Consider the following 14261-nt stretch of genomic DNA (forward strand, 5'->3'; position numbering starts at 1 on the left):
GGCAGTGCTGGCTCGAAGGGCCGAATGGCCTACTCCTGCACCTGTTGTCTATTCAGAAAGCCATGATAAGGACTCACATAGGAAATTAGTGGGCAAAATTAGAACACATGATATTGGGGGTAGGGTGCTGACATGGATAGAAAATTGGTTGGCAGACCGGAAACAAATAGTATGGATTAACGGGTCCCTTTCAGAATAGCAGGCAGTGACTAGTGGGGTACAGCAAGGTGCGGTGCTGGGACCGCAGCTATTTACAATATACATCAATGATTTAGATGAAGGGATTAAAAGTAACATTAGCAAATTTGCAGATGACACAAAGCTGGGTGGCAGTGTGATATGTGCGGAGAATGCTATGAGGAAGCACGGTGACTTGGACAGGTTGGGTGAGTGGGCAGATGCATGGCAGATGAAGTTTAATGCGGATAAATGTGAGGTTACCCACTTTGGTGGCAACAAGAAGGCAGATTATTATCCAAATGGAGTCAAGTTAGGAAGGAGTCCAGAACCAGGGGCCACAGTTTAAGAATAAGGGGTAAGCCATTTAGAACAGAGATGAGGCCGATTCTCTGGATGCTTTCAAGAGAGAGTTCGATAGAGCTCTTAAAGATAGCGGAGTCAAGGGATTTGGGGAGATGGCAAGAATGGTGTACTGATTGTGGATGATCAGCCATGATCACAGTGAATGGCTGTGCTGGCTCGAAGGGCCGAATACACCTATTGTTTATTGTCTATTGTCTATGGAGCTCTGGTTCATTAATGCTCAGGGCATGTCTAGTTAGTCTATGCACTGGATCTTTCTATAAGAATTCCTGGACACTCCTCATTGTACTTTTTCACAGTTGCCTTCATTTGTCTGTAGTTTTCATCCAGCAATAAGCAATTTCCAAACTTTCAATAAGGCTGGAATTACTTAGTTATACCCAAACTATACCGGAATAATGCAATGAAGTTGAACATTTCAGTTAAAAAATGCCATAACGATGCTTGAAACTGGATTTATTTTAAGACTTTATTTTAAAATTGATTTTTTTCCTTCTTTCTAATTACTTAGAACATACATTGTTCAGTCTCATTTTAAATGCTCTTCCATGAGACAGAACAAAAACCAGTAATGTACATTAAAAGACCCTTCCAATTAGTGTTAAACAGTCAGGTCAGTTTGCAACAAACCTCACATATTAATCTTGCCAATTTCAGCAACCTTGTTGACTGGATTAATGCTGGTAAACCTAATTAGTCTAATGTACACACAAACCTTTCCATAAATGGCAAAGTACACAGTTTTAGTCAATAATAGTGACCTTTAAAAACACAGATCTAGGTAAAACAGAATAGAAATGTTGGAAACATGGTATAAAAATGTTGGGTGAGCAGCAGATCAGGCAGCATCTGTAGAGAAAGAAACTTCATGAGACCCACTAAATGTGCAAGATAAACAATCTTCAACAGAGAAAGCAGGGACAAGGATCTGTGCTGGACAGGATCAATGGCGACTGAAGGGGTGATAGTGAATGGGAAAAGGCGGTAAAAGACTAGAGAATGAAGCTCGGAAGACAGGCACCAAATGCTGGGAGTAACTCAGCGTGACAGGCAGCATCTCAGGAGAGAAGGCATGGGTGATGTTTCGGGTCGAGACCCTTGTTTTCTAAACTAGTTTTAGTCTAGTTAATGTGGAAATACAAGCAAATAATCTGAAATTGCCAAGGGAAAGTGGTGTGAATACTGAAAATCTGGAATAGAAATGCCTGAAAGATTGATCATCTGCAATTCTATGTTTCTATGTTTCTTGATCTCAATGTGAGGTCTGCAATGCTGTAATTTCTTAGTGGCATAGCAACAGCACAGGAGGCTGAAGACTTCCGCTGTTTCTCATCGAGGAGTCATGTGGTGAGAAGGCAGGGAGAATTATATCCAGGTAAAGAATGTGAAAGAAAGAATAACAGCTAACATACAGGAAATGGAATGCTGGGGTAACTCAGCGGGTCAGACAGCATCTCTGGAGAAAAGGAATAGGTGATGTTTCAGGTCGAGACACGTGTGAGGCCATTCCTCAATATCCCGCAGCTCTGCTTTAGCTCCCTCTCCCCCCTATATACAACAGGGACAGAGTCCCCCTAGTCCTCACCTTTCACCCTATCAGCCATTGCATACAACACACAATCCTCTGACATATTCACCATCTCCTTGTTGATTTGGAGTCCTTGTAATAATAATGACCTCACACCATGTCAGGTTATACACAATTTATTAGGAGAAGCAACTACAAGTTCTCACTAATCTACACTCCTCCAGGATCCCACCACTAGTCACATCTTCCCATCTCCACCCCTTTACGCAGAGAACGTTCCCTCCTCAACTCCCTGGTTAACATTCCTTCTCACCCAAACCATCCCCTCTCCAGGTACCTTGCCCTGCAACCGCAGGAGATGCGACACCTGTCCCTATACCTCCTCCCATGACTGTCCAGGGACCCTGACAGTCCTTTCAGGTGACGCAGAGGTTCACTTGCACCTCCTCCAGCCTGATCTACTGTATCCGCTGTTCCAGGTGTGGACTCATATCTGCGAGACCAAGGCAATCGTTTCGCTGAACACCTTTGCTCAGTCCGCCTGGACCTAAGTGATCTCCCAGTTGCCAAACACTAACTCCCCTTCCCATTCCCACACTGACCTTTCTGTCCTGGGCCTCCTCCATTGTCAGAGTGAGGCCAAATGCCAATTGGAGGGACAGCATCTCATATTTCGCTTGGGCAGCTTACAGCCCAGTGGTATGATAATTGAATTCTCTAACTTCAAGTAACCCCAGCACTCCCTCTCTCTCGATCCCTCCCCCACACTCATCGTCGTACTAATTTCACTGTCATACTGTTGCATTTTACTGTCAGTATATCTCGTCATCACCTACCCTACAGCCAACATTGGACCATTGTGGGCTCCACTGTTCCTTGACCATGGTTACTTTTTCATATCTTTCATTCATTTGTTCCATATCTCTCTACATCACCGTCTATATCTATCATTTGGTTTTCCCCTGACTCTTAGTCTGTAGAAGGGTCTCCTCCTCTCCAGAGATGTGGCCTGACCCTCTGAGTTACTCCAGCATTTTGTATCTATCTTCTGTTTAAACCAGCATCTGCGGTTCCTTCCTACACAGGAAATGGAACAAGGTGGAGTCCTATCAACTGCAGTGGGAAAATAAAATTGAGCTAATAGAAAGATGCAATAGAAATATGAGAATGTGCCTCTCTCAGTATAGATGACAACAGAAATGGAGAAAGCATGAGAATGCAATGGTTCCTAGAGGAATGGGAGGAGCTGAGAATATGTAGGCTTGGAGTGAAATGGAGACTAGTCAGAGATGGGCTCTGAAGATAACGGTAGGGTAGAAATTGGAAGCAAAAATTATGGTAATGAGGAAGTAGCACCAGGAAAGTCAATGTATCAATGTATTGGAATGAAGCAGTGGGGGGGGGGGGGGGGGGGGGGGGGTGAGGGGGGACTGAGACAGCGTAGGCTGCATCCATGGTGGTAAACATTGACACGATCTCTTTATAGAAAGTGAGCAGAATCAGAGGAGATACAAATATTCATTAATAATGGAGGGTGCTGTGGAGCAAAACTCATCGATCTTTCTTAGAGAAAACAAAACACTCTCAATCTGTCCCTGGTGAAACATACGCTGGGTTTGGGAAAAGGCAGAAAGAATGAACAAAAAGAGAGTGAGAGCATGGCAATGGAAATAAAGACCCCGTGAGAGTATACAAACAAGAGAGAAATAGAGATACAACGATACATTGCAGTGGCACTTCAGTGATTTAACCAATTAAGACAGGTATGCATGCAATCATAGTATTTGGATAGAACATGCTACACACCCGAATTGTTCGGGTGTTCCAAAATCCTTTGTAAGGATATTACAAAAACAAAATTATGCATGTCCTGCCATTAAGGATGTAAAATGTAGAAAGAAAAAAAATTTTTTTTGCTAGTGTTCATTTTATTTTTAAAGTCCTCAACATAAGCGATTGTTTTAGGAACGTGATTTTAAATAATCATGGAATCCATTCCACAGATATGTTCATATTTAACACATAAAATCCAATACTGGCAACTTTCCGTACCTTTCCTGTGATTAAATTAAACAATCAGATATACCCCACACTTTAAATATTTACGTATCAATCCAAAAAAATATCTACCACAATGATAGAATTGTTTCAAAAAAGTCTTACCCTAGCAGATAATGAACAATCACAATTCAATGATTTAGTTTGAAGAAAATGCAATCACACAGTCTTTTAAAGAATTATTTTCTTCAAAAACAGCACAATTATTGAAGCAGTTTCACATTTGTGGGAAAGTTTCTTCACTCGCATGATCAAAAGTGTTTTTACAAAATATATTGTTGTATCCAGATAAGCAATTTAATCCATAATATGGCCACATCAAGAAAGAACTGGCTTTCTAAGATGGTCATTATACTGGCATATCAGTCAATGGTCACTAAAGTGTGTGTTCAAAGAAAGGTCATCCTTCATAAATTCTTATGCTGGAGCATTATATAAAGGCCAAAAAATTAATGATCTGCAACTTTAACAGGTTAATTTCCAGTTTTGCAGTTTCATTTGAAATTAAGGACAACATTTGAAATACGATGGAAAATAATTCAAATATCCCAGGCTGTTTATAAATAATATTTAAACAATTATAATTTTGATCCTTCACAAGGCAGTACATCCCAGGAAAAAAAAAATTATCAGTGCACATTTATACAGAAATCATTTTAAAATATTAATACATAAAACCAGTGGGTTTTGGCTATCTTGCACAGTTTAAAATAGCTTCAGAATTTACACCAACCGGGTTATTTAACATCCCTTTGAAACGAGCCTCAGTGCAGCAGAACAGGACCACTGTAAAAATGTGTGAGAAAATTAGAAGTTAATTGTTTGGTGAGAGGAACTCATTTTGTCACTAATTTTCAGACCCAGGTTTTCTAGAAGACTCGCACGTTTTGGTGATAGTGGTGGTCTAGGCAGCAGCTCAGTGGACATCGGTCATCTTCAGCAATTCCAGCAATGCCCCGACTGCTCCAAAATAACCCTGCAGGACCAACAGGGAACAGATTTTTAGGGGCTGCCAGCCATTTCCCCAGGGAATGATAGACAACAGCAATGCACAGCAAATTATGTTGCTGTAATTCCTGATACCATTGTGACATATACAGTGGCTTGCAAAAGTATTCATACCCCTTGAACTTTTCCACATTTTGTCACGTTACAACCACAAACGTAAATGTATTATATTGGGATTTTATGTGATAGACCAACACAAAGTGGTGCATAATTGTGAAGTGGAAGGAAAATGATACATGGTTTTCAAATTTTTTTACAAATAAAAAACTTAAGTGTGGTGTGCAAAAGTATTCAGCCCCATTTACTCTGATACCCCTAAATAAAATCCAGTGCAACCAATTGCCTTCAGAAGTCACCTAATTAGTAAATAGAGTCCACTTGTGTGTAATCTAATCTCAGTATAAATACAGCGGTTCTGTGAAGGCCTCAGAAGTTTGTTAGAGAACTTTAGTGAACAAACAGCATCATGAAGCCCAAGGAACACACCAGACAGGTCAGGGATAAAGTTGTGGAGAAGTTCAAAACAGGGTTAGGTTATAAAAAAATATCCCAAGCTTTGAACATCTCACGGAGCACTGTTCAATCCATCATCCGAAAATGGAAAGAGTATGGCACAACTGCAAACCTACCAAGACATGGCCGTCCACCTAAACTGACAGGCCGGGCAAGGAGAGCATTGATCAGAGAAGCAGCCAACTCTGTGGTAACTCTGGAGGAGCTGCAGAGATCCACAGCTCAGGTAGGAGAATCTGTCCACAGGACAACTATTAGTCATGCACTCCACAAATCGGGCCTTTATGGAAGAGTGGCAAGAAGAAAGCCATTGTTGAAAAAAAGCCATAAGAAGTCCCGTTTGCAGTTTGCCACAAGCCATGTGGAGGACACAGCAAACATGTGGAGGAAGGTGCTCTGGTCAGATGAGACCAAAATTGAAGTTTTTGGCCTAAATGCAAAACGCTATGTGTGGCGGAAAACTAACACTGCACATCACCCTGAACACATCATCCCCACTGTGAAACATGGTGGTGGCAGCATCGTGCTGTGGGGATGCTTTTCTTCAGCAGGGACAGGGAAGCTGGTCAGAGTTGATGGGAAGATGGATGAAGCCAAATACAGGGCAATCTTGGAAGAAAACCTGTTAGAGTCTGCAAAAGACTTGAGACTGGGGCGGAGGTTCACCTTCCAGCAGGACAACGGCCCTAAACATACAGCCAGAGCTACAATGGAATGGTTTAGATCAAAGCATATTCATGTGTTAGAATGGCCCAGTCAAAGTCCAGACCTAAATCCAATTGAGAATCTCTGGCAAGACTTGAAAATTGCTGTTCACAGACGCTCTCCATCCAATCTGACTGATCTTGAGCTATTTTGCAAAGAAGAATGGGCAAAAATTTCAGTCTCTAGATGTGCAAAGCTGGTAGAGACATACCCCAAAAGACTTGCAGCTGTAATTGCAGCGAAAGGTGGTTCTACAAAGTATTGACTCAGGGGGGCTGAATACTTTTGCATGCCACACTTCTCAGTTTTTTATTTGTAAAAAAATTTGAAAACCATGTATCATTTTCCTTCCACTTCACAATTATGCACCACTTTGTGGTGGTCTATCACATAAAATCCAAATAAAATACATTTACGTTTGTGGTTGTAACGTGACAAAATGTGGAAAAGTTCAAGGGGTATGAAAACTTTTGCAAGCCACTGTATAACAGTGTGAAATCTCTGGTCCTCATCTGTACCATTGACATGAGAAACTAAATGTAAACACTCATTTTTTCACTACTCATTATCAATAATAGTTTTGTTCTCTATTCTGCTAGAAATATTTACATAGATATTCCACGCTTTATGACTCGATGACTATCATTTCAAGCATGTCTCTGATCCATTGTGCAACAAGTCAACAGCTTGACATGTCCTTACAACCTGGCAATGGAGAGTCCAATTAAAGAAAATCCCAAAACAACACGATAGATAACCAGGAAAAAGGTAAGACCGCTCAAGAATAGAGAGAATTTGTGCTTGGAGTCTGGGGACGTAGGTGAGGTGTTAAGAGTACTTTACATCAGCTTTCACCAAGGAGAAGGACGTGGACCTTCATGGTCCTTTTCCGTGGTGGAAACAGATGCAAAGTATTCATTTAGGCAAGTGTGGAGAATATTAATATGCAAGAAGGAGTAGGTATTGGAGCACTTGAAGAGCATCAAGGTGGATAAATCCCAAAACCTGATGGGATCTATCCCAGGTCATTGTGGGAGGCAAGAGAGGAGATTGTGAGAGCCTTGACGAAGATCTTTGCCTCTTCTCTAGACCAGGGAAGGACTGGGAGGATTGGCGAGTAGCTAATGTTGTTCATTTAAATATGGGAATAATAGGCTGCTGGGCCTCACGTAAGTGGTAGGGAAACAATTGGAGAGGATTCTTCAGGGTAAGGTTTACTCCCATTTCGGATTAATCAGGGACAGTCAGCATAGCTTCCCATATGGCAGGTCGTGCTGTACTAACCTGATCGAGGAGGTGATGAGGTGAGTGATGATATAAGGGTAGGGGGGTGGATGGTGTCTACATGGACTTTAGTAAGGAATTCGATAAGGACCCCCATGGTCAGTTGCTCAGGAAGATTAATAGTGATGATCATATGGATTCGGAACTGGCTTACTGATAGAAGACAGAGGGTGTGGTGGCAAGACAATATTCAGGTTGGAGGTCTGTGACCACAGGATTTGTGTTGGGACCACTGCTGATTGTGATATATATATATATATATTATACGTATTGGGCATAAACGTAGACGGGTTTGCAGATGACACCAAGAATGCTGAGGTTATGGAATGTTGATTGATAAAAATATATCTCTTGATGCTCCTGAACACATCAGTGATGTAACCTGGGGTCATTGGGTGTTTTGGGTCTTTCAACATCAGACACCCTCACCCAGGCGACCCAGCCGTGGTTGATCAGACCACGACTTGTATTCAGGTGGCATTCGCTCCTCCCCTGGACCTTCTCTCCTGATCCGGAGCCATCCTTGATTATGCTGCTGGCTTTGCCGAGGTTCAGTCAATGGGAGGTTGGTTTGTGTGACTGAATCTATTGAATCCATTGACTGAATCTACACCATGCTGCCTCGGCAAAGCCAGCACCATACTATCTAAATGGCGTCAAGTTGGAAAAGGGGGAAGTACAACGGGATCTGGGGGTCTGTGTACATCAGTCTATGAAAGTAAGCATGCAGGTACAGTAGGCAATGAAGAGAGCGAATGGCATGTTGGCCTTTATAACAAGAGAAATCGAATATAGGAGCAAAGAGGTCCTTCTGCAGTTGTACAGGGCCCTAGTGAGACCACACCTGGAGTATTGTGTGCAGTTTTGGTCCCCTAATTTGAGGAAGGACATTTTTGCTATTGAGGGAGTGCAGCGTAGGTTTACAAGGTTAATTCCCGGGATGGCGGGACTGTCATATGCTGAGAGAATGGAGCAGCTGGGCTTGTATACTCTGGAGTTTAGAAAGATGAGAGGATATCTCATGGAAACACATAAGATTGTTAAGGGCTTGGACACACTAGAGGCAGGAAACATGTTCCCGATGTTGGGGGAGTCCAGAACCAGGGGCCACAGTTTGAGAATAAGGAGTAGGCCATTTAGAACGGAGACGAGGAAACACTTTTTCACACAGAGAGTTGTGAGTGTATGGATTTCTCTGCCTCAGGTGGAGGTAGGTTCTCTGGATGCTTTCAAGAGAGAGCTAGATAGGGCTCTTAAAGATAGCGTAGTCAGGGGATATGGGGAGAAGGCAGGAACGGGGTACTGATTGGGGATGATCAGCCATGTTCACAGTGAATGGCGGTGCTGGCTCGAAGGGCCGAATGGCCTACTCCTGTACCTATTGTCTATTGTGACGGTCTGGATATGTCCACAGTTCACTGCAATTTCTTGCGGTCTTGGATGGAGCTGTTCCTAAACTAGGCTGCGATGCATCCCGATAAAATGCTTTCTATGGTGCATCTATAGAAGTCGGTGAGGGTTGCTGGGGACATGCCGAACCTCTTAAACCTTCTAAAGAATCACAGGCATTGGTGTGCATTTGTGCCCATAGCTTCGATGAGGTCAGTACAAGATAAATTACCGGTGATACTTATTCCTAGGAACTGGGGGTCTATGAACTGCTTCACTTCAGTCACGTCAGTCACTATCTCCTTTGCATTGCTGACATTGAAGGAAAGGTTGTTGTTTTGGCACCACATTACAAGGTTCTTAATCACCTTTCTGCACTCCATCTTGGCAAGGGGCAGCCTTGTGGCGCAGCAGTAGAACTAATGCCTCACAGCGCCAGAGACGTGGGTTCAACCCTGACCTCGAGTGTTAGGACAACATCGGAAGCCTGGTTCGCCTCACCGGAGAGGGAGAACAAGGAGGGAACAGACAAGGACTTTAAGACTTTTGCCTTCCACCACAGTGAGGAGGTGCCTGGTAGACTCACTGTGGTGGATGTTAAATCTGTGTTCATTGTGTGTTTTGTGATTTTATTCTATGTTATGACTGCAAGGCACGAAATTTCGTTCAGACTGAAAATTCTGAATGACAATAAAGGATATTTGACTACTTTGACCTGTGCAGAGTTTCAATGTTCTCCCTGTAACCGTGTGAGTTTTCTCTGGGTGCTCCGGTTTCCTCCCACATTCCAAAGACATGCAGGTTTGGAGGTTAATTGACTTCTGTACGTTGCCCCTAGTGTGTAGGACATCTAACCAGTGTACAAGTGATTGATGGTGGGCCGAGGGGAATATTTCCACACTGTATCCATACATTAAATGTCATTACTTGATATCCGGCCAATTTCGGACATGATTGAGTTGGATCGGTATTTGACTGCAGGGTCGTGAGGGTACGAGGAATATAGTAGGGGCTGAGAACGCATCCTGGTGGGGCACCAGTGTTGAGGACTATCGTACAGGATGATTTGTCACTGATTGGGGTTTGTTGGTCAGGAAGTTGAGGATCCAGTTGTGGAGGGAAGTGCCGACTCCAAGTTCCAGGGGTTTGGAGATGATCTTGGATGGGGTAATGGTATTGAGAGCAGAGCTTAGTTTATGAATAGAAGTCAGACATAGGATAATGTTATCGATCCTCTCTCTCCCACTGGCCATTGGTTGGTCTATAATATAATCCCATTACAGTGATTGCTCCTTTCTTATTTCCATGCTCGACCCATAATGCCTCAGTAGACGTACCCTCCAGTCCTTTTCGGTCTTAGATTCCATGACTATTTCTTCTCCTGAAGGACATGCGTGAAACCCGATGGGTATTTATTGTGTCCTTGATCATCCTTACCTTTTTGCATATCGTTCATTCATTTGTTCTATATCTCTCCATAACACCATCTATATCTCTCGTTTCCCTTTCCCCTGACTGTCAGTCTGAAGGGCCTTTACCCAAAACATCACCTGCTCCTTCGCTCCAGAGATGCTGCCTGACCTGTTACTCCAGCTTTTTGTGTCTATCTTGGGTATGTGTGTTAATGCTGCAGCTTTATGATTAACATATGGACAGCACAATGACACAGCTGGTGGAGCTGCTGCTTTACAACACCACAGACCTGGGTTCCATCCTAGCCTACGATGCTATCTGTGAGGAGTTTGCATGTTTCAGGTGCTCTGGTTTCCTCCCACTTCCAAAAGACATGCCCTCTGTAAATTGCTCCAAATAAGCAGGGATTGGATGAGAAAGGGGAAAACATAGAACCGCTGTGACAGTGTGATCCCTGTGGATTTAGTCGATGAGCCTGGGATAAATTCCCAAGCTGCCACGGTGAGATTCATAGAAACATAGAAAACAGGTGCAGGAGTAGGCCATTCGGCCCTTCGAGCCTGCACCACCATTCAATATGATCATGGCTGATCATCCAACTCAGTATCCGGTACCTGCCTTCTCTCCATACCCCATGATCCCTTTAGCTACAAGGGCCACATCTATCTCCCTCTTAAATATAGCCAATGAACTGGCCTCAACTACATTCCGTGGCAGAGAATTCCAGAGATTCACCACTCTCTGTGTGAAAAATGTTTTTCTCATCTCGGTCCTAAAGGATTTCCCCCTTATCCTTAAACTGTGACCCCTTGTTCTGGACTTCCCCAACATCGGGAACAATCTTCCTGCATCTAGCCTGTCCAACCCCTTAAGAATTTTGTGTAACTGTTCAAATCATTATATTCGTGCTTTACACAGATGTACAGAAACAATTGTGTGAGCACAGGCTCTACAGTCTATTACCGATGAACTACCCTCTGCCTTGGCAGCTAGATATACCCTCTCATCACACATGGAACATGGTAGAGTACAGAAACACTGCCCTCCCACAATGTCTGTGCAGAACATGTTGCCAAACTACTCGCAACTGTTGGCACAGGATCAAGATTCCTCCATTTCCTGCACTTCCATGTGCACCTCCAAAAGCCTCTTAATCGTATTTGCCTCCAACACCACGTCACACATCAGAGCGATCCATACCCACCTCCTTATATGCAAACATCTTGCCCCACACTTCTCCATTAACATTGGCCCCTTTCACCTTAAAGCCCTGCCCTCTAGTCTTTGACACTTCCACCCTGGGGAAAAGGTTCTGACTGTCTACCTTGCGTATGCCTCTTATAATTTTATATATTTCTATCAGGTCTCCCCTCAGCTTCCAACACTCCAAAGAACACAATACATTTATCCAAGGTAGACACATAATGTTGACGTTAGATCACCCATTCCTTCTCTCCAGAGATGCTGCCTGACACACTGAGTTACTCCAGCATTTTGTGTCTACCTTTGATTTAAACCAGCATCTGCAGTTCTTCCCTACACAAGTTTATCTAACCTCTTCTAATAGCGAATTCCCTCTAATCCAGGTCTCATTCTGGTAAAACGACCTGCACTCTCTCCGAGGTTTCTGGATCCTTCCTGAATTGGGGCAACTCTCCAAATGCGGCCTAATCAAAGTCCTCAAAGAACTTGATCAAGTAAAGTGAGGTATGACTTACGTACAAAGCCAGGCTGATTGTCCCTAAGTCACTCAATGTTTTCCAAATCGGTCTCAATTCTATCCGGAAGGATTTTCTCTATTATCTTCCCTACCACTGACGTGAAGCTCAACAGCCTATAATTCCCTGGATTCTCCCTACTTCTCTTCTTAAACAAAGGAACAACATTGGCTACACTCCAGTTCACTAGAACCTCACCATGGCTGGAGAAGATGCAAATACCTTCGCCAAGGATTCTGCAATCTCCAGTGTTGCCTCTATAAATAACCTGGAATAGATCCCACCCGGCCCAGATTTATCCACCTCAAAGCGCTTCATGAACCCCAATACCACCTCCTCCTTGATCTCAAACTGCCCTTACATATCAGTATTCTGCCCACTGATCTCACTGCCCTCCACGTGCTTCTCCTAGTGTTCATTATTATATCGCTTATATTCCCTGATTCCAAGCAGAAATGTTCCCCTTTATGCTTGAGCAATTTAGCTTCTCTGTGGTTACCCACTTGCTTTTAATGGAGGTATAAAAAGCCTTGGGATTTGAATCCGACTCAAAGCCATTTTATGACCCATTTTGAGCCTCCTAATCGCCTGTTGTTTCCTACATGCTTAATATTCCTCAATGGCACTGACCAATTTAATCTTGTTCAAATTTACATGCACGTCCTTTTTGACCTCCTTTAGGTCATCCACAGCACCCCTACTCTCCTCGTTACTTTACAGGAACATAGTGGTCTTGAACTTTGATCAACTGGTCTTGAAATGTCTTCCACCAAGGCACGGTGGTGCAGTGGTGGAGTTGCTGCCTTACAGCACCAGTGACCCGGGTTCCATCCTTACTACGGGTGTTGGCTGCATGGAGTTTGTACACTTCATGAAGTGTACACGCAGCACGCTGTGGCTGAAACCATGCACCCATTACATTTGGAAAAAAGTCTGCTTTCCCTTTAAGAACTGTAGAGAGCTTTTAAAAAGTGTTAGATACCCAGGACCTGGCCTCCCTGCTGCTGAGTCACATAAAGGGAACGGAATTATCACGAGCAGTTCAATTCTAGGTGACACAGTGGTAGGGTTGCTGACTTACAACGCCAGAGACCCGGGTTCCGTCCTGACTACGGGTACTGTCTGTACGGAGTTTGTACGCTCTCCCTGTGACAATGTGGGTTTTCTCCAAGTGCACAGATTTCCTCCCACATTCCAAAGATGTGCAAGTTTGTAGGTTAACTGGCCATTGTAAATTGTCCCTAATGCATAGGATGCAAAACTGGGGAAACCATGGAACTAGTGTACGGGTGATTGTTGGTGGGCCAAAGGGCCTCTTTCCACACTGTATCTCTAAAAGTAAATCTAGAAAACTAAAACTAAACTGATGAGCTGTGTCTACCATGATAAAAGGGGTTCCACTGAAATCAATAGAAGAACCTAGATTCTAAACCAATCACAAAAATCTACCTTAAGGACTCTTCAACCTCTAACCCAAATTTTTAGTCACCTTTAAACTCCTTGTGTGTCCTAAATACAACAATAGATTCACTTTAAATTTCTTCCTTTTGCTTTACTGAGCGTGGAACAAAAAATACCTGGTATTCATAAAAAGTCAACAAATATTTCAAACAGATGAGCATTTGATTTTATTTAGATCATGTATCCTTTGGGTGTCACAGGTGGTATAGTGTACAGTTTCATCCGCATAGCCAGCTTTTTTTAAAGTGGTGCATGCTTTGTTGAAAGAACAGCATGTCTCATAATTTAATGGGACTCCAATATGCTCCATAACATGACCATGGCACCACCTACTGGTGTGATTCCCTGGCATCTACCCATTGAAACTGAAGCATCTACCTCTCGACCCCAAACATCACCCATTGCTTCTCCCCAGAGATGCTGCCCGTCCCGCTGAGTTACGCCAACATTTTGTGTCCATCTACCTAGATACCTTGGCATCAGGAACAAAGGGGAAAACAGTGATCTTGACTCATCCTTGTACAATACTGAAGTGGCCCAGTTCATTAATACATTTGGTAAAAGACTATTTGAACAATTCTCATCCTTCCCTTTTGAATTTACTCTTCATGACATGGTTTCTGTGATGAGTTAAAGTAAGT

At 43.2% G+C, this 14261-nt stretch overlaps 1 protein-coding gene across 2 annotated transcripts in view; it reads right to left on the reverse strand.

The window, feature by feature from the left end:
• Positions 1-2715: 2715 nt before the first annotated feature.
• The window catches only part of pank1 (pantothenate kinase 1), a 99069-nt gene continuing 87523 nt past the window's right edge, over positions 2716-14261 (reverse strand). For both annotated transcript variants that reach the window (XM_033033554.1, XM_033033555.1), the window contains one exon: positions 2716-5105. In XM_033033554.1, the coding sequence (XP_032889445.1) occupies positions 5046-5105 (60 nt within the window). In that variant the 3' untranslated portion in view covers positions 2716-5045. The remainder of the gene's footprint in view (positions 5106-14261) is intronic.

This window comes from Amblyraja radiata, chromosome 15 (genome assembly GCF_010909765.2).
Source record: "Amblyraja radiata isolate CabotCenter1 chromosome 15, sAmbRad1.1.pri, whole genome shotgun sequence".
In the NCBI taxonomy this organism is placed as follows: domain Eukaryota; kingdom Metazoa; phylum Chordata; class Chondrichthyes; order Rajiformes; family Rajidae; genus Amblyraja; species Amblyraja radiata.